A 21876-nucleotide genomic window follows, 5' to 3' on the forward strand; every position below is an offset into this window, starting at 1 on the left:
TATATTTTATATATATATATATATATATATATCTGGAACAAAAAACCAGCACCAAGGGACTTTTTGTGCAAAAAAAGTTCTGTATTAGTTACATTTGTATGTTAAAACGGACGTTTCGGTCCCTTTTGTACATTTGTAGCCTTACAGAGCATTTGTTTTTAGAAGGGAGTCCGCGACACCAATTTGAAAGCTGCAAAGAGTCAGAAGAAAAAGGCAAATAACTATAAAATTATAATTTATATATAAAATTATAAATAATGAAAACCCATTGAAAAGTTTCTTAGAATTGTCCGTTCTCCAAAGTTGCCTTAAAGGTGAACCACCCCTTTAAGAATTTTTGGACAAGGAAGACTAATCTTGGCCTACTCTGTCTTGGTACATGCGGGAAATAACTTGGAAGCAAAGCATTTTTCTTGAGTCCATTAAGTCAATACGAACGTCATTTATGATGTAGATGTCTTTTTTGCATTTATTTAATCAGTTTATCTTTTATTCTCTGATGTATTTTTCTTTCCAGAAGAAGAAAAAAGTGTGCAGCTCATTCAATCGGCAGAGAAAGTAGCACCAAAGGAAAACCCACTAGCAATAGTCCGACATTTCACTGGAGCACTGAGTAAGACTTTCTTTTTATGCTTTCCTGACCAAATAACCCTTAAATCTAGGAATGGACAGGAAACCAAATCCTTCACCTGAGTTGGCCTAATTTGAACATTCAAATTAAAATCAGAAAATTGCATCCTTTGTGAAAAATATGTTCAGCTGTCTAAAGCTTTAAAGTCACAACTTTAAAGGAGAACTAAACCCTTAATTTAAAAAACCCTACCCTACATAGATCCCCTCCAGCCTAGCTGTTACCCCTGGTAAATGCCCCTACTCTTTACCTATCCCTCAGTGCAGACTCAGGGCATCGGCGTTCACGGGCGTCATCTCCTTCTCTTTGGTAATCTTCGGGAAGGGAGCGCCATATTGGCGCATGCACAGTTGGAGCAACAACTGCGCATGCACCGAATGTCACGGAAATTGCTAAAGCGCTGGAAGAAGACCCAAACATTACCGAAGTGAAGAAGATGGTGCCCATGAACTTGGATGCCCTGAATCTGCACTGATGGGTAAGTAAAGAGTTAGGAGCATTTACCAGGGGTAACAGCTAGGCTAGGGGGGTAGGGTTTTTTTAAATTAAGGGTTTAGTTCTCCTTTAATTGGCTGATTTATTAAAGGTCGAATGTTGGAGGGTTTTTTTTACATCAAACTCGAATAGAATTTAAGAGAAATCTAGAACGTCTTAAACTTGAACAAATATTACCGACCCAAAAACATTGATTTGAATTAGACTAAATTCTAATCGAGTTTTTTCTCAAAAAAAAAAAAAGGAAGGCTATTAACATCTTCAAATGGGTCACTGAACCTGCCATTGACTTCTACATGAACTCCGCAGGTTTTAACTGGCGAATAGTCAAATTCGAATTGTTCCCAGGGTCCAGGCATGATCAATCTCGAATTCGAGTTGGATTATTTGTGAGTTTTGACCAAAAAGCCAACTCGAAAATTTTAATTCAAATTTCCAATTTGAACCCTAAGAAATCTGCCCCTAAGGGTTTCGGTGAAAACATAGGAATCTGATTGCTTCAAAAAGAACTGGTATTTAGTGCAACTTTATTTGAAATTGTAGCAACAGTTGAGTAGCTGTCTTGGGTTGCTCCTGATTGTAGACAATGAGAATGGCCGTATAGCTCACCTGCCGTTTTTCATGCATTTGTAGCTGATACAGTTTTAAGCCTTTTGCCTTGACCTCTTTTGAGAAGCACATAGTGTCCTACTTGGGCCACTGCTTATTGCCTCTAGCAATGGAGCTTCAGTTTATTTTACTGAAAGCTCTAATTGAGGAACAGATGGTGACTCCAAAATTACAGTTTGGACCCTGTGGAATACGACTTACTAAACCTGATCCACATAATATTTACTTGGCAGACTTCGCCGGACCTAAGACTTCTATAAAACACTTAATGGACGTAGAATATGGCAAAGAGGTGATAAAAATGACATTTATCCTAAACGAGGAAGCGTATACTAATTTAAAAGAAAAAGGCTGAATAAATAGCCCTCGAAACATTGTTTTCCAGAAGCAAAACCTCCTACTGTATTTGGAACTTTTGTGAAATCTACTGTTTTGTTTATACAGTTACATTTATTTAGGAGCCATTTCATAATCCATTCAAGATGCTGAACAGCAAAGCCGAGCTTTCAGCGGAAATTGCAAAAACTTGCGACCACCTGTTACCCAGTGGTTCGTTATTTCATATTGCAAGATCCATAATTCAGATGCAGTGTAATTGCAACGATTTCCCCTTGTCATCAAATACCCCAAGGCTCATTTCTTCAGCTTTTACATTAAGGGAATACCTTCCATTTTTGGCATATTTCTGTTATTTTAAAATGTTTTTTATGGTTGTAATTTACCTTCATTATCTGTCAGTAGGGGCGTGTGTTAATAGTGCAATTAGTCTTTGTTACACAGCGTTGTTAACAGTTACACAGCGTTGTAGTTGCAATGTTTATTTGGTGCATATTGCAGAATGCCAAGGCTATTGGGTTTTTTAGACACTTCAAGGGCTACGGCACACAATTCTTTTTCCAGAATTTCGCCAACCATTCACATTTCAAATTGACATGCAATTGAAGTGCTGAAATTTGAAAACCAATCCTCGTTTGCCTTCAAAGGTGAAGTCTTTTAACTTCGAGGTGCCTAAAGTTAGGCACCCCCAAGTGATCACATGCGCTTACCTAAAACCCCAGGCCAGTGCTCCTATCAGAAGAAAACTGCACCGGCCCGGGATTCTTCCAGTGAGCCCCACGGAGTGATCGTCTTCCTGCTTCTTTTATCTTCAAATTTCCCTGGCCATGCAAAGTAGAACAAAATAGCCGACTTTTTCGTTAAAGTTCGGCTTTTCATGCTGCTGCGCATGCGTCTGCCCCAGAAAATTAGAAGAAAGAAGAAGCAGAAGATGACCAATCTGTGGTGCTCACTGGAAGACTCCAGGGCCAGTGCAGTTTTCTTCTAATAGGAGCAACGGCCCTAACTTTTGGCACCGCCAAATTAAAAGATCCTTCCTTCTCCTTTAACCAGAGGGTGCTTCGGCAGGGTCCTGGTGATCAAGATTAAAGTCAATTATAATTTCCTGCAAATTTGCCATAGCTGTAAAGGCTGACAGAATACATTAAGTTTGCCCAGGCGCAGTAACTCCTAGTAACAGATAAGGTGCAGGAGACCAGTACATTCTACCCCCTGGTTGTTTGCTATGGGGTACTGCACCTAAGCAAACTTAGTGTATATTATTACATAACCCCCTATATTCTTCATCATAGTTCAGCATACGTGAAGATGCAGCAGAGCTCAGTTTCCATGCCATCTGTAACCTCCTCCCATTAAAGTATTATTTATTTAATTATATATTGCCCCATCTTTGCATATTGCTGTACAGAGATTGTACATTATTTACATCATTACTTGCCCCCCAACCTGCACAACTTACATTCTACGTTCCCTATATCATTCACACACACACTAGAACCAGTTTTATCAGGTGGCCATAGACGTAACAATTATGATCTTTCTTGAAAAAGATCTTTCCAAGAAATTTCAACACACACGTGTAGAGCTGAATCGTCGGATATAGAGGAAGAAACAATAGAATTCTACCTGTATCTGTTCAGCCGATTCAGCACTAACAATGGCCAATGTTTGGGTACCTTCAAAGGCACCCGATCAAAATTTTCCAAGTCTTCTGCCAATAATGGTCGGCTCTTTTCCCACCATACACGCACCGAATATCGTACGAAAATTATTTTTGTACGATATTATCTATGCGTCTATATCGAACCTGTATCTTATTGGGGTATGGGAGGGAACCAGAGTACCTGGAAGAAAGTCATGCAGACCCTGGGAGACCATACACACTTCTTGTAGATAGTGCCCAAGCCAGGATCATGCAGATTCTGGCCTCAGAGTTTACTGCAGCCATCTTCTTTGTTCTGTTGTTTCCGGAAGTTTCGGCGCAGTTGGCGTAAATTTCCAGTCCCAAACCACTGCCCATGCGACGAAAGTCAAGATTTTTCGGAAATCTTCATGACTTTCGGGACATGCGCAGTGGTTCGGGACCAGAAATTTACTCCAACTGCGCATGCTCCGAAAATGCCGTCAAGACACGAAGATTACCGGAGAAGAAGAAGATGGCTGCCGTGAACTCCGAGGCCAGAATCTGCATGGATGGATGAGTAAAAAAAGTAGGGGCATTGGCTGGGGGGAGGGAGGGGGGGTCTACCCAGGGTAAGGGGGAGGGTTTTTTTTTTTATTACGGGTTGAATTCTCCTTTAATACATCCAGCTTTACAGAGAGGAGCAGACACAATGCACCATATACCCATTGAACAGTCGGCACGCTACAGCTCATTGTATAGCTAATCAAACCCAATCACTTGTCGCAAGCCCCAACCAATGAGTGGACTCTACTCTATTCTACTGGTTATTTCTAAAGTACAAGATAAAGCACAAGGTGGGTATCTTGTAACAAATGAAAATCTCTAACTCCCTTCTACACCTATGGGACAGTCCATTTTTTTAAATCATTGAGCCTGAGCGACGGATATCTCCTGAGTAAAAAAAAAAACTCACACACACACAGCTGAATGGTCATTAGTGATGTTTAACAACCCTAATGTCCTCACCCTCTTCTTCAGTAAATATCTGCCGAGCTGCGCATTGTGTGTTGCTGTGCACAACTGACTGGTGACGTAAGTAATTTGCCTCTCGTTCTGCTTTTTTAGCTAGGTCCTGCGATGTTGCAAGATGTGGGAGTCACCAGGGGAATAGAAATTGCCTTAGAAACAGTGAAGCATAGTTCTACCAAACAGGGTTTTTTTTTTTTTAAATATTGGAAAAAATGTTACTTAATTTCAAAGGATAGAAGCAATGCAATTAAAAGCCTTGTCTAAATAAGAATACAACAGCCTGTAGTGTGTGCTTTATTTGTTCCACAATTAAACTTTTTTGTTGTTGTTTTTTTGTTTTGGCATAGTTTTGACCTATTTCTTGTTGCTGTTTCCCCTCTAACGTAACATTCTTTGTTGGGCAACGGTACCGGTACAGGTATAGGATCTGTTATCCAGAAAGATCCAAATTATTGAAAGTTGGCCTCCTATAGACTCCATTATAACCAAATAAATCAACTTTTTTCAAAGTAATTTTCCTTTTTCCTTGTAGTAATGAATCTGTATATTGTTTTGATCCCAACTAAGATTTAATTAATCCTTACTGGAGGCAAAACATTTATATTGGGTTTAATGTTTACACGATTTTCAAATTGAATATTCAAATTATGGAAAGATCCCCTGTTTGGGAAAACCTGAGCATTCTGGTGTCCTACCTGTATCTACTACTGAAATCATTCTGGAGGCCTTTGGGAAAAAAATTAAAAAAGGAGCAGTTGTTTGCACCAATGGGAAAATAAAGTAAGCCTAAGCCAGTTGGTTGCAGCAGTGGGAAAGTAAAGGAAGCCTGAGCCAGTTGGTTGTACCAGTAGGATAATAAAGGAAGCAGAAGCCAGTTGGTTGCAGCAGTGGGAAAATGAAGGAAGCCTGAGCCAGTTGGTTGTACCAGTGGGAAAATAAAGGAAGCCTAAGCCAGATGGTTGTACCAGTGGTAAAATAAAGGAAGCATAAGCTAGTTGGTTGCAGCAATGTGAAAATAAAGGAAGCATAAGCCAGTTGGTTGCAGCAGTGGGAAAATAAAGGAAACATAAACCAGTTGGTTGCAGCAGTGGGAAAATAAAGGAAGCCTAAGCCAGTTGGTTGCAGCAGTGGGAAAATAAAGGAAGTCTAAGCCAGTTGGTTGTACCAGTGGGAAATAAAGGAAGCATAAGCCAGTTGGTTGCAGCAAAGTGAAAATAAAGGAAGTCTAAGCCAGTTGGTTGTACCAGTGGGAAAATAAAGGAAGCCTAAGCCAGATGGTTGTACCAGTGGGAAAATAAAGGAAGCCTAAGCCAGATGGTTGTACCAGTGGTAAAATAAAGGAAGCATAAGCTAGTTGGTTGCAGCAATGTGAAAATAAAGGAAGCATAAGCCAGTTGGTTGCAGCAGTGGGAAAATAAAGGAAACATAAACCAGTTGGTTGCAGCAGTGGGAAAATAAAGGAAGCCTAAGCCAGTTGGTTGCACCGGTGGGAAATAAAGGAAGCATAAGCCAGTTGGTTGCAGCAGTGGGAAAATAAAGGAAGCCTAAGAAAGTTGGTTGCAGCCATCTGAAAATAAAGGAAGCCTAAGCCAGTTGGTTGTACCAGTGGGAAAATAAAGGAAGCATGAGCCAGTTGGTTGCACTTGTGGGAAATAAAGGAGCAGTTTACATAATTAGTGGAAATTAAACATTAACTGTATATATCATAACCAAAACATGAGAGAATTCCTAATACCTAGTCAATTCATTCTGTTAGGTGTGATAGTTGTTTCTCCTATGAATTGTAAGTCTAATCCTTTCTGCTTGGTGCAGCTGTACTGGAACCATGATTGCTCTACCATTGGTCTTGCTCATACACGTACATTGATCAAGGCTTCATCTTACAGGAGCCCATTTAGATGTATGAGCCTTTTTTTCCCAGAATGGTGCTGATCGAGAACAGATTGGGCTCCACATACATGAATAATTTTCTCAAAAGCTATTTTTAATAGTCGGATACAATATGTTTCTTCCCCTCCCCCTCTGCCCATTAAATGTCTTGCGTGTCTTTCATGCTTTTAGTCCAGTCGTCTCATTCAGAATGTGAACAAATATATTTACGGGCCTAATATTTATTCAGTTGCACAAATGTAGGTTACCACAGAGACTGTGAGTTTGCTCATCACCCACACTGCTCCCTTTAACATTAGAGATGGGTAGCCATAGTTACTCAGTGCAGGTCTAGTACCTTATGTTGCGTTGTTGCAAAGATTTCACTGCATCTATGAGTAATACTTGCCACATGACTGCTGGTGATTAATGGCCTTTGCTATTAAATTAGTGCAAAATACGTATCTTTAGAATATATATAAATATATTATATGCTTCTTATAAGTTACTGTGAACTGGATGAGTGCAGCTATTTAAAAGAAAGGGATTTAAAGAAGAACTAAACCGTAAAAATGAATATGGCCAAAAATGCCATATTTTATATAGTGAACTTATTGCAGGAGGCTAAAGTTTCAGCTTGTCAATAGCAGCAATGATCCAGGACTTCAAACTTGTCACAGGGGGTCACCATCTTGGAAAGTGTCTGTGACACTCACATGCTCAGTGGGCTCTGAGCAGCTGTTGAGAAGCTAAGCTTAGGGCTTGTCACTAATTATCCAGCAGAAAATGAGCTTCCCCTGTAATATAAGCTGATGCTACAGGTTTGCTGATTATTCAATTCTGATGCTAATTGCACTGGTTTCTGTGCTGCCATGTAGTAATTATCTGTATTAATTACTAATCAGCCTTATATTGTGACATTTCTATTCTATGTGTACTGTATATTGTTAGTGGCTCCCTAAGCTCAGTAAGTGACAGCAGCACAGAGCATGTGCAGTGAATCAGCAGAAAAGAAGATGGGGAGCTACTGGGGCATCTTTGGAGACACAGATCTTTACTGCTAAAGGGCTGTGGTTGCCTTGGGCTGGTACAGAAGCACAAAACATTATGTACAACATTTCTAGCTACTTCTTTAGTCACTTTAGTTCTCTTTTAAATATATACTCTTATCTGAATTTGGATATTTAAACAGTGTCGAGGAACTGCTTGGCTAACCCCTTTTTTCTCGGTCACCCTTATTCTGTTAAGGACACCTCTGACACCGGTTTTGCTATAAGGAGAGAGAGAACCTCAGGCCTGAGGCAGGACAGTACTACAGAAGGGAGTACTTTTATATTTGCAGCAGAGTATTTTTTAAGATGGCTCTAAAATGTTCCTATACACCACATCTGAATTAAATAATGGATCTGAACAGAACTAAATGGCACAAATTATAACCACACTTAAGTACAGGCATGGAATCCGTCATCTGGAAACCCATTGTCCAGAAAGCTCCGAATTATGGCATGGCGGTCTCCCATGGACTCTATTTTATCCAAATAATCCAAAGTTTGAAAAAAGATTTCAGATTTATGATAACCTTATATTTTACTACAGGGAGGTATTCACTGTGTAATATACGGTTACCATGCACAGGTAAAAATTGTGTCTGTGTGACTAAGCAGTTAAAAAACCAGTAACATAATTTTTTTTTTTTTTAATTGTTTCTACTTAACCAAGACAGTTTTAACTTTAAATTCGCAAAGTTTTTAATTAAGAAATTAAGAAAATTGATTCTCTGCTTGCGCTTCTCTTCAGAGACGGCGACGATCCATTGTGCTGCGCTCGATTTCTCCTCTCTGCCTTCTATAGGAGATAGCCAGGATTTCTCCTCCATGACTATCTCCTATAGAAGGCAGGGAGAAGAAATCGAGCGCCGCACAATGGATTGTCGCCCTTTCTGAAGATGTAAAAATTATGTTACTGGTACGTTAAGGGAAAAGCAGCAGTGATGTGCGGGGCCGACTTACACACACATTTTGTGGGTCTTACTCTGATGGCTTTCAACTCCGGCAGCGATTTATAGGTGCAGGTCTTTAAATGGAGGTGCCGGCCCGGTTCGGTTCAAGAGCGGGCTGGTTAGAGTCAGGTGCTGGTTACGGGAGAGTACAGGTCAAGTTTTGTCAACCTGTCACTACAGGGCAGGACATTTGTATTGTTGGCCAATGGGACCATAAATAAATCTATAGGATTTCTAGAATGGAGCTTTGCTATTACAGTGCTCCTATTTCATCCACAGCCTAGCCATGCTACGGTCTTATTCCAAGCTTTCCTATACCTATAACCACTATTTAATATTTTCATAGTATCATTGTAATATGTCGCGTTTCGTGCAGCGATATGCACGGCCCTGTTTGTTGCAAAACCTTTACTTCAGGGATCACTTGAAAACTGCTACATTGAAAGCCACGGACTCTGCTTTTTATTATCATGATTTAGTCAATGAAATATGGCCTGTTAACTGAACGTAATACTATACATTTAGTTTAGATTTTTCTATTTAATCACTCTACAGTTTAACCCTGCTAGCTTATATCTTGGCCAGGTCACTTTCCCACACGTTTTACATGTGTTTTCTATTGTGCGGATTCTGTTTCTGCTCGGAATATGTCTTTACATCCAGCCCTACGTAAACGATCTGTTTTTTAAATAGTTTTCTTCCGGAAAGTAAATTGCAATTTATTTTTTAAAAAAATGTTTTTGTAGGTTCACAGTCCGAGGAGGTTAAAGAAAACGTTCCGCAGAAACCCTTAAACGTTGTGCCACCTCGTAAAAGAACCAGGCGGAAGTTAATGGATTCACCCTTGTCTACGGCAAGTCTTCAGCAGGATGATTCAATCAGTGACGAACTTGCCCCAATCGTATACACTCCTGAAACTAGTAATAATACGGTCGCCATTCTTAAACAAGTGGCCAAAATCCCTTGTGTAGAAGCAAAAATGGAGAATTACCCTGTCTTCCGTGGATGTGGCGGCCGTGGTGGGTTCAGCTTTCCTATGACAAGTGAATCTTCAGAATCGGACATGAACTCAACTGTCATTCTGTCAGATGGGGACAGTGAAAAAACTGTTGTTCGCTCACATGGGGCCGGTGAAAAAAGTTCAGTGAGCACTGCTGATGTGAAGCCTAGCACTACCAGTATGTTACAAAGGTATGTTCCGTGTATGGTTAGCGGCAAAAAGTGAATCTTAATTTTGTGCTGCTTTTTGGCTCAATTTATGAGCATGGACCAGATAAGGTCCTCAGCCAAGAGCTTGGCACACAGTTTTTGTTTTTGGCAGAGAGCAGAACAATCGGGTGCCTGTTCGATATGACCCACAATTCGGAAGGGCACAAAAGATCCACCCCATTGGTAACCTCCCCAGATGACCAAATCTTTCCCCGTCTAACATGAAATATGAACTTTCAGAGTGAAAAAGCAGACCACGACCCAGTGCTGTGTATGTGTGATGGTCGTTGGTTGTTCACTAATTCTACCAGTCGAAATGTGTGCAGGGGTTACCAGATATCCAGTAATGTGACCTACCTCTATATGGTGAACTCCAATAGGCAATTTAGCATTCTGATCTTGCCAAGGATGAGAGACTTTGACCAAATCTCTAATCAACATCACTCTGTGACCAAAGTTACTACTCCTTGGCTTTTGTTGGCGTCAAGACTTCAGGCGAACATAACATTGCTGGTTCCTTTACATAAGCAGCCATTCTTAATACTGTACGGCCATATTTAAATGCCATATGTTGATTGGACTGCCGGTGAGCACTTTTTAGTTGTCCAACATGCCACCTAAACAAGAGCTACATAGGTTTCAATGCAATAGCCTTTATTATTGATGGTGGTTGTTGGCCACCTTGTATGTAGGGGTGTCTCAAAAAATTACAAGGATATTGTTTGCATCACATTTTGCACTATAATTCAGTTCCGGCACTTAAAACCTTGCAAGATATGGGTTACTGTCTTAAGGCCTCAAGTTTTTTTTCCATTTCTCTCTGTAGACTTGGGCTTTCATCTTTGCTGAATAAACCTTCTTCAAAACCGTCTTATATGGCAATGACGTCGGCCGCTGAAAGAAAAAGGAAGTTGTTAAGGTAGGACTGTAAAAACAATGTTATGAAATGCCGTAGTGTGGATATCCCGAAAATTGAAGGGTCTCCTTACTGTTGGCAGGTAACTGGGGCAGGAACAAGTGTCTTTTATAAACAGTCTTTGTAACCTGTAGTGTTGGGATCAGGATGAAATTAAATGTTGTATCTTTTGTTCTCAACGTGGTTTTTTCCCCTTCATGTTCAAGAGCGTTTTGATGGTGTCGACCTTGATGAGCTTATGTCCTTTTTAATCCCGGCCACAATTTTTGAGGCAATTTCTGCTCAAACTAGGCCTGAGCTCAAAGCTGATATTTCTGGTACTCTGGCAAACCCTGCCAATAGTTGTGGCGCCTATAACAACATTAACAACAATCCAGTAGATCATCGGGTCACAAGGGTAAAGCAGAACGTTTGAGGCCAGTTTTAGTCTTGTTCTTGTAGGGGTTTCATTTTTACCTGCCTTGTAGTATTTTAACTGCATTTATGTACAACAGTGGTTTTTGACTCTAAGATAATGAAGGAAGTCATGATTGATATGATCAGTGGGCACATGGGCCAATTTTTAGATCATGTTGGAGGGTCTATACAAATTGTTGGGAGAATGCCCTGTATGGACTCGGCCCTTGCCTTGGGAAGGGAAATTTAAGCCAGCCCAATAGATATATGGCTAAAACCCAACCCAAGGTTGTTGGCCTGATATATAGTGCAATTAACTGTCCACTTCGTAAGGAGTGTAAAGCTGGCCATAGACTCAAATATCCAATCATGCGAACCCTCGATTCGTACGATTTTCGGGCCGTGGGTGGAGAGTCCCGACATTTTTCGTCCCATGGAGATCGGTCGTTCAGTTGATCGGCCAGGTTAAAAGATTTCTGTCGACTGCCAATAATATCTCTTGCCGATCTGCCGTTTTTCAGTGGGAGACTGTCACCAGCTTTGTCGGACATAAGCTTTCGTACGATTGCTGTCAGGGGCAGAACATCGGCTGATCTGTTCTTTTACTACTTTATTTAAACTGAAGATTAGTGGCAGGTCGGGAGATGGGGATCTTTGCATCTATGACCTGCTTAAGTCTGAAGATGTTCTAGGTTACTCTATGTGGGCAGCCAAGTGGTGAAAATTAAAATTCCAGAATGTGTATATCTACATAACTTTAAGAAGTCATTCAATTTATGTACTTGGTGGAAAATAAGGATCATCCAAGCTATTTGGTTCATGAATGTTAAATTAGGAAAGATAGATTATTACATTTGTGTTTGTATCTTTTCCTAAAAAAACATATGGACATAGGTAATATGCCCCTATTTTTCTATGTATTAGAATTTTTATGCATGTGCCAACACTGCTCTGGCTTTTTGCAATCAATGTGGTGATGTAGCATCAATAGCTTTCAGCGTCCTTGTCCCAGTAACCAAAAAATAGTAAATATTTCTAGACCATACTAAGCAACACAATTTAAATAAAATATCACTTGTAATCAACCCTGTAGCAGAATTCAAGGATTTTTGTTGTCAAGAGACTTAAGATGAAAGAGAAGCAGTTGTATCAAGGGAATTCAGGAAAGCCTGGGATAGACTAAGGGACCCCATATGTGATGTCAGAACATTAATAGTCCGTTTCATCATTATCCAGCTAATGAGCAGTTCATGTGGGCTCGTAACCATAGAAAAACACTACTCAGAAGGGCATGGAATACTAAGATTGAGACAGGGATTCCCTGGACTTGACGTAAGGCTGAGCATTAATAATCAATCTGTCAATTACATATGTAATGAGCAGCCTTTATATGGGCCATTGCCATAGAAACATGGAGCCAACAAGAGGCGATAGCTTCCATGTTTCCATAGAAACATGGAGCCAAGGACAGGAAAAACCTTGTGTGAAACACAGGGCTCTCCTCAACATTGTGCATGGTGGGGTGTTACAATCTCTTAAAGGAGAAACAAACTCTTTTCCAAAAAAAACCTACCCCCCACCCTACATAGACCCTCCTCCCTCCCAGCCTAGCTGACCCCCAGGCAAATGCCCCTAACTTTTTACTTACCCCTCATTGCAGATTCAGGGATCACAGTTCACGGCCTTCTTCCAGGTCTTCGGTAAGCTGAGACGGAGACCGGCGAAGTGGCGCATGCGCAGTTGGAACAATTTACCGGCTTGCCACAATTGCGCATGCGCCGAAATTGGTGGAAATTGCCGAAGCGCCGGAAGAAGACACGAAGACCCGGAAGATGGCTGCCATGAACTCTGATGCTGTGACTCTGCACCAAGTAAAAAGTTAGGGGCATTTCCCTGGGAGGGCAGGGGTAAGGGTTGTTTCTCCTTTAAACGGGAACTGTTTCTCCTGCTTCGCAAGTGGCCTCCTATCTGTTTGGTTCTATAAAAATTAAATATTCCCACACAGAGTTTCAAGTTCAGGCCAACTGCCCAAGCGGAGGAGATATTGGACCCACACAAGTGGAAAGCAGCAGATCTGACGGACGGTTTTTTGAAGCGGATGACACCATACATCCCAAACGGAAACTTTGCATTATGTGGGCTCACAGCTCCGCACTCGATCATTCAGTTCACTCACGAGTTGACCTAATATTCATATGCCAGAGAAAAATCTCCTTCTGATTGCAATGTGACAATCATACAAGTCCCTGGACAAACCTTCTGTTATTGTCTATTTGTAATGTATGGCTAGTAATTCATATGTATCAATATATAAGATGCCAGAGAATTGAGGCAGACATCAACTAAACCATAAATAATGGACAATAACAAGTATCGGAATTATCATCCGGAATGCTTTTAAGATAACCGATCCCATATCCGTACGGTTCTACTGTCATAAACATGTACCTGTACAATGATGGTCACATTAAGATGTTTATAGCATTAGAAGTGTGTGTGTGTGTATTGTATGTATCCATTTTACTGTTGCCATATTTAAGCTTGTAACCTAAAGTAAATGTACTTTATTTGCATTTAGTCTTGCAGGAAACAGTGCAGTGAAAGAAGATAGTGTGCCACTTCCCACTGCAAAACGCGTGCGGCAGGACATCGCCCTCGACTGCAAGGCGCTAAGAGTGCAGAGAGTGGCGGGTAAGATTCGAGTAGTAAGTTATTACTCAAGATTTGCCCTTGAGTTAACAATCGGCACAGGAACACATCTCTTCTAGGCACCTTATTCCTATGTGAACTCTACAAATAGAACACCCCTTAATAGAGAACTATTCCCATTTTACCTCTTCTCCAACCACAGCACCCAGACTTCTAAATAGAGCCGCCGTACCTGTGCAGTGGGGTTTGCAGCATCACATCCTATTAGAGGCTTCATGGTGGCAATGAAAGCCAGGACTAAGTTATCTTTCAGTGCAGATGTTCTAGCTGTGATCCTCTTATTGGAACCTCTAGTTCAGGTGTCCCCAACTTTTTTTTTTTTTTTTTACCTTTGAGCAACATTCAGTTGTAAAAAGAGTTGGGGAGCAACAGAAGCATGAAAAATGTTTATGGTTGTCAAAATGAAGTGTTGTGATTGGCCATTTGGTAGCCCATATGTGGACTGACAGCCTGCAGGAGGCTCTGCTTGGCAGTACACCTGGTTTTATGCAACTAAAACTGGCCTCAAAGTCGGGAATTCAAAAATCAGCACCTGCTTTGAGGCCACTGAGAGCAACAGTCAAGGGGTTGGTGAGCAACATGTTGGTCATGAGCCACTGGTTGGGGATCACTGCTCTAGATGGATGTGGTAGCCTTACGTGTCAGCTGCTAACCCCCCTGTGTCCCTCTGTTTTTGGCATACAAGGAACCTTTTTGGGGGTCTGGATGAAGTGGTTGTGGATGGAGCCTATTTTGTAAAAAATGGGTTTCGTTTTCCTTTGTCAAATCCGACACTGTATGCCATATTTTTATAAAATGCTGTATGAATTAGTATTTGTTTAGAGGTTTAATGCATACATATCATACGGCTCTGCAGAATGTTAGTTCTTTATATAATAATGATAAACATGATATTAGGTAAATAATTCAAAACCACAGAAAATAGAAATAAAAGGCTCCGTTGCATTCATTGCGATGCCTACATAACTCTAAAAGTGAACTCTTTCTAAACGTGCCAAATATCTTTGGTTTTGGTTATAGACTCGGCCAAACGTACAATTCATTTTCCATTTTCATAATGGCTTGCAAATTCACACAGAAAGTATTTCCATCTCCTCCAGCAGGGACTACAAGAAGCAAAGATAATTGCGCTCGGAGACGGCTGCCTAAGAGTGTTTCGGAAGGCGCCTTGGGCGTGAAGACAAAACCCTTTTCATTTCAAGGATCCGCCCAGCTTCTGTTCCAAGGTGGGAAGAAAAAAGCAGCCCTTAAAGATCCCTGAGAGCGGGGCATAATTCCCAAAAATGGGTTTTATATTAAAGAAGAAAAAAACGAATGTGTTGTACAAATTAGTCCATGCCAATTCAGGGATCTACTCCAGTGTTAACGTGGTGTGGCATTTCTGTTCTGCTTTATGATTATATTCAGTTAAACATAAGGTACAAATATGGAAGGATGCATAATAACATTACCAGGGTCAGTTTGGCAGTAGTAAAGTCTTCTATAGGAACATCAAAAACTTTTTTTGACCAGGGTTCCATGGTGTTTTGATATTCAGGAAGTCTCCTGCAGGAGTCTGTTGCATTAGAAGCCTCATTAGAAAAATGAAGGTATGAACCATCTTGAACATAGTAGAGACATAATGCAGCCTTCTACAAGCAATGGCACATCAAATATGTTTATAGAATAAAGCACAGTTGTAGGAGCATGGATCTATTGTGTCTTCTACTGAGTGACTGTATTGATTGGTCTCGCAAAAGTGCTGAGCCGTCCTACAGATTGGCAGGACCTTCTGCTGGCTTGGAGAGAATCAGATTTATCTGCAACCGTCATCAAAACAGCCACGTTGTAGGTAAAGTAAGCAATATATAAATTAAGCAGCAGTAAGAAGATCTTGATGCCATTTTTTTTGTCATCTATACAAGGTACCCACACTCCATGGGGTACTGCCATCTGTCTCGCAGTCTTCATTGTGGATAGATTATGGAACTGCCTACATAAAAGCAGATGGTGCCATAGTGGACCATGTAATATTGTCATACTCCTAAATGACCAATTTGCTCTGTTCCTACAATTTGGCCCTTGAGACACTTTATGGCAGGTAGGACTCCTGCTACTTTTAATGTTGACTAGTAACGGCCAACACAGTGGGGGAGATGACCAGCCAGTTGAATTTTGACCTTTGTTTATAGCTCTCAACGATTGAGCTTTGGCCTACCCATAGAGTGGCCATACACAATAAGATCTGCTCGTTTGACAAGGTTGCCAAACAAGGGTCGTAGGACCGCATCAACTATCCAATGTGATCCTTGATTGCTGGAACAATCAAACCTGCCTGATCGATATCAGGACGATTTTTGGCAGAATAAGCTGCGGAATCGGTCTAAAGGACCGATATTGGCAGCTTTAATGCACATGTATGGCCACCCTTAGCCCATATTTTCATCCAAAAAAAACCATATCCTCGATCAGCAATAGTGCACGAGCACTTTTTAAGGCAGTAACCTTCTATTTTCATCCATAGTAAATCTAATGTATCTGCTGGAATATCAACTTAAGGAGAAGGTCTACAAAACTAAAACTTTTTGCACCTTAGGATGGAACGTCCTTTTCTTCTAAACTCATTGCATTCCCCCAGAATCGGTCTAAAGGACCGATATCGGCAGCTTTAATGTTATGGCCACCCTTCGCCCATATTTTCATCCAAAAACACCAACCATCTTGCACCATTCAGGAAATGCATTTTTTATACAACTTACCATAAGGAGGTCTCTATGGAATACAGAGTTTAATTGGATATTGATTAACCCTGTGGTATCCCCATTTATTCTGCAATACCTGCTTACAGACCCAAGATGGTGGAACTGATCCTTCTGGATTTTGAAGTCCATTAAATAATTCAACACCATGTAGATATATTGTCTTGCTTTTTAGACGTTGAAGCATATATTTAAGTCTCAGTGGCACAATGGTATGCTTGCCTATTTTTTATTTGAATTTTTAAATTTGTTGCTGATTGGCTGACTGCTTCGCCAATCATCTGTTTCCCTAGCAGCTGGTTTTCCTATTGACTTACTCGCAATTCAGTATGCTTAAGGGCATTCTGCACCAGCAACTAATCCCTTTAATCCCCAATATTTAGACTGAATACGTAGCCTTTTTTTAAATTTATTTTATCTGACAACATTTTGATTTTCCTTTTACTGCAAATGCATTTAGTTCTGCTGGAGGCATTCATCTCCTGCACTCTCTTATTGGCAAGCAGGAGTTCCCCACACGTTGTGGTAATGAGAAAAGAATTAATGTTACAGCCGGCAATCCCAGCAGCAACCTAAAAAAGAAAATTTACGTCTTTGAGTTTCCCGTAAGCTTTGGTTTCTGCTAATGGTTTCTGTGAATGGTCGTTATGAATGATCTTTTATTTTTACATTGTAAATATTGTGTTTTCTTTTTCTGTGTTAATATATTTTCCGTTTGGACTAGAAATGTCTTGTAAATAGATTGTTTGCTGATTTGAAAGTTGTTTTAAAAATACATTATTTTTTTAGCTGTGATTAAAAATTATCCTCTCCCGTCTATTGTTTGTTGCTTGAAACCCGTGCTATTTATACACACGAATGAAGGAGGCTGTTTTAGGTTTTTCTGAAATGTATCCTGCCTTTAATAACTTGTATTGCATTTGTCTATTGAGCGTTTCTCATACGAATACCTCTGCCTATGTAAAGGAGATGACATCCTGGTCAAATTGGTCAAGAACTGGTCAGCCTGTGAGTCCCTGCTGTGATGGGTTTGGAGCCATCCTACTGGAAGTAGGAGCTGGTCCCATGAGCTTATTCACCCATAAACCTATAGGATGATGTGATTGTTTGTTGGCAAGGAACACTGGTGCCATGAGGTTGAAAGGCTTTTGGTGACTGATTGCACCAAGTATTCTGCTACAATCATTTCTAATCTGGTTGTTGCCCAGAGTTGACTGTAGACATAAAGGGCAAATATCCACGTTAAAATTCTGTAATGCATGAGGTTATATAAAGAGGCATCCCTCATGCCATCCATCAAACTTGCCTTCCATCTTCCAGCTGATGAAGAAGGTAAGCCAAATGAAGCCATCTCCAATTGACCTCAAAAGGAAAACCTTCCTGAATCCAAAAATCAGATCGAATCCTCGATCAGCAATAGTGCACAAGCACTTCTATTTTCATCACACACCAAATTGGGAAGTTTAATTAGCCTTTCAATGATATCCCAAACTAATGAACAGGCTATTGAGTCCCAAGAAGAGGCAACTTTTACATGTTGCATTTGGGAAAAACTATTTTATTTTAATGCCTATAACAGTCAGAGGAGTCACGTTTGAGTGACATTAAGACCCCATAATCTTCACAACTGCCTTTTCCTGTTCTGTCTCCTCTCATGACCTTTACTAGTCTGCTCTTCACCTGCTTCCCAGCTGTACGAAGGGTTTTGTATGTGGTGTTTATCTAGTGCACGGCACATACGGAAGCCATCTACGCAGTGTATGCCGGGATTGTTAATGTACACTTTCTGTAAGAGGAATGTAAAGCCGTGGAGTGCTCTCACATCAAAAGAAATCCTTCAGAGGAAGAAAGAGACATATTCGAGAATTCCAAGTGAAGTGCGTGTTAAAATATTTACTACACGATCCAGACCCCACAAAAACCCTGTCATAAATAAAAAGGAATACAATAAAACATGGTAGAGTGAAAATTGTTGCTTTTCGTTTCTTTTGCCAGATTGCCCTCCATTTTTAAGGCGGTTGGGAATTGGGACTGTCTACAAGATATTTGAGCTGACCAAGGCCCTCGTTATGGTATATAGTACAATATTAAGGAACTATAAAGAACAACGGAGAAGAGTGTCCAAGCTCAGCCACAGAATTACCTGTATATCTATCCTGTTTTTTAAAGGCCAAAGCGTCCCCCACATTTATACAGAGCAAATTATTTTTTCATGGGGGCAGGAGCTTCACTGTCCTTCACTAGGTCTGTGGGAACCCTTCTGTGTCTACTACACACTGAAGACCCAAGTAAAACATCCATGTGGCATGCAACTAAATTTGCAAAAACATATGAACAAGGCACACATGGGAAAAATAACATAACATTACATACAATGACACCTTTGCAAATGTGATGTTACCTCCCTGACCTACTGCTTCACATAAACACGTAAATGTAGTCATATATTTATTCTCCCTTTAATAAATGGGGCGTGTAAAGAAAGATGATGAGCTACTGTGGGCATCTTTGGATCTTGAAATCTAAAGGGCTTTGGTAACTTTGGGCTGGTCCCATAGGAGTTGGAACCAGGGGACCCTCTAGAGTAGGGGTCCCCAACGTTTTTAAGCTGTGAGCAACATTTAAATGTAAAAAGAGTTGGGGAGCAATGCAAGCATAAAAAAATGTTCCTGGGTGGAGCAAAATAAGTGCTGTGATTGGCTATTTGGTAGCCCCTATGTGGACTATCAGCCTACAAGAGGCTCTGTTTGGCGGTACACCTGTTTTTTATGCAACTAAACCAAATAAGCACCTGCTCTCAGGCCAATGGGAGCAACATCCAAGGGTTTGGTGAGCAACACGTTGGTTATAAGCCACTGTTTGGGGATCATTGCTCTAGTCTAGAGCTTTCCACTCTTTATTCCAGAGGCATAAAAAGTTACAGGGCACAGCCAAACTTTGCTCTCCCCCCCCCCCCCCAAAAAAATTATCTGCATCTCCTGACTTGTCCAAATCCCAAAAAAGGTAAAGCATTTATAACCTCATTATTTGTCATCCTTTAGTTCCCTGTTAAATCCTAAATACAGATTTCTGGATGGTAATCAGATATGGAGTTAGTAATGTATTCCATGAGTTTATTCTAAGGCCAAAATGCCTAGGTTTTATTTCATTTTAATTACATAATAATGATTCCAAGGGTCAAACAGTTAGTTAGGTTTGTGTTTCCTGTTCACACCCTAGTTGGGCAGGGTCTACTGATGATTTATTTACTGCTTGACTATGAATATGGAGTAAGGAAAGAAACTTATGAGATGATAAACAAAGGTTATTTTTCTAGGCCCTTCTCAACAAATAAAGTAGTTTACAATCCTCCTTGTTGGAGTTTAGGGTTTAAAGAAGTCAGGGCCCCCACCTGAAAGAGATCCTGGCCTGCAGCTGTCAACAAGATTTTGGGAAGGGCTGGTGCAGTTCAATGACAGCTGGAGGCCAGCAGGTTGACTATTTCTGGTAATAAAGTTTTCCCACCCACCCATGGGCCAAAGTTGTTCGATCCCCTGTAGGAACCATTTACTATATAATGCAGTCCCCTGTGTAAGGAACTCCCTTGTGCTTCTGTGTTCTGCTGTTCATTAGGCACATAGTTGGTCATGCTTATCCACTACAGACTAAGCAATAGCTACTTACTGTTGGGATAATATAATAAAAGTTGCAAATTTGCCATTTTTCTATAAACTCATTGTAGCCAGTCTGCAGGTGACATTTTACAGGTTTGAGGGTAAACATCTCATGCACTGGTGGGCTACTAGACTTGACACAAGCCTCGCAGATTTAGATATACTACCTTCATTGTCTACTTCTGTCCCACCGGAGTAACATCTAACCATCTCGTCCCTTTTCTAATTCGTTAAGTCTTGTTCCCCTGGTTTAATAAATACAACTGAGAACGGTTCTTTCGTGGTAATAAAGTGCAAAAGAGAATCTTCAAAAAGTATTCCAAAAAAAAAAAAAGAGACCGACTCCAAAATATAAAAACACACATAAACAACATCTGCCTGAAAATGGCTGTATTTGCTGAATGTAATCCATACAAATAACCCTGTAGCCTGCGAGGGAGAAGGTTAATACAAATGCACTTATGTATGAACAGATGACCAAGCTAACAAGTTGTTCCCAGCCACACAAGTTCAGCGAGAATACTGACCTTTACGGAGTCAACAAGAGTTAACTTAATTACAACTGAAAAAGATATTGCGGCTTGAGTCATGCCGGCTCAGTATCCTCTGGACTTATTTATTGCTCTGCCGATACGAGGGGTGGGGGTTTCTGTCTCACGAAGACTACAGGTTTAACAATAAACTTGCAGATATTCATTTTAAAAATAAAAGTCAAATTTCATAATTACATAGCGAAAAGTACGGGGTCCTTTAAATATTCTACTCTGTAGGGAGTGTTGGAAGGGGAGAGTCTTACAGGCCTTACATCAGTTTTCTGCCCTAGTGGAGCTTACAATCTAAGTTCCTGATCACATTCACACACACGCTAATTTTCTTAAAGGGCATGTAAAAAAATAAAATCCCATTTTTACTTTCTTTAATGAAAAAGAAACGTATCCCCAATATATTTTAATTGAAAAATGTGCACACTTTTTATAAGAAACCTGACTGTATGCAGTGAGATTCTTCCTTCATTTACTGCCGTGGATAGGAATTGGCAGGCGGTCCCTAACTGCTCTGCAGGGAAACAATCATACTTATGAACAGCAGGGGGAGCCCCAGCCATGCAGAACTCAAACAGCTTTGTTTATGATGATCCCTAAGCAGCCCAGACCACACTGAGCATGTGCACAGTCTTGGTCTTGCAAAGATGTTTAACAAAGTTACAAGATGGTGACCCCCTGTGGCCAACTTTGAAAGCATAAATCATTTGTTTGATTAGGCTTGTGGTGCAGTAAGTTTATGTTTAGTATACAAAATACAGCATTTCTAGCATTTTCTCTGTGTTCAGCATTGAGCTTTGACTGGTAACCACTTTTCCTGATGCAGTTTTTACTTGATCGACATGTGCTCTTATGAATGAATGAGATGGTCATGCATGGGAAGGTACACAATTTTGGTGGTCACCAAACTTGAGGATCTTTGCCCAAACTCGCCAAGTGGTGGGCTAAATCAGGTTTATCAAATAGCTTGGACCCTTGATGAATGATTGGAGAACACTGCTGATGCAGTCCTTGCTCAACACAATTTTCCAACCTTCACAACTGATATCTCAGGGCAGACCAAGGTCTTGGCCTCATATATGTACCTTTGTTGGCAGCCAATGGTATGTGTATCCAAATAA

At 40.6% G+C, this 21876-nt stretch overlaps 1 protein-coding gene across 5 annotated transcripts in view; it reads left to right on the forward strand.

Annotated features, from left to right (window-relative positions):
• Nucleotides 1-17377, forward strand: part of kif18a.L (kinesin family member 18A L homeolog) — a 66816-nt gene extending 49439 nt beyond the window's left edge. For 2 of the 5 annotated variants that reach the window (XM_018257453.2, XM_018257454.2), the window contains exons 15-19: nt 518-613; nt 9339-9783; nt 10628-10720; nt 13692-13804; nt 14923-17377. In XM_018257453.2, the coding sequence (XP_018112942.1) occupies nt 518-613; nt 9339-9783; nt 10628-10720; nt 13692-13804; nt 14923-15083 (908 nt within the window). In that variant the 3' untranslated portion in view covers nt 15084-17377. Of the gene's footprint in view, nt 1-517; nt 614-4820; nt 5052-9338; nt 9784-10627; nt 10721-13691; nt 13819-14922 lie in introns of those variants that run through there. The other 3 variants (XM_041589915.1, XM_018257456.2, XM_018257457.2) reach the window with 3 other exon arrangements.
• The last annotated feature ends 4499 nt before the right edge of the window (nt 17378-21876 follow it).

Source organism: Xenopus laevis, chromosome 4L (genome assembly GCF_017654675.1).
Source record: "Xenopus laevis strain J_2021 chromosome 4L, Xenopus_laevis_v10.1, whole genome shotgun sequence".
Classification (NCBI taxonomy): Eukaryota; Metazoa; Chordata; class Amphibia; order Anura; family Pipidae; genus Xenopus; species Xenopus laevis.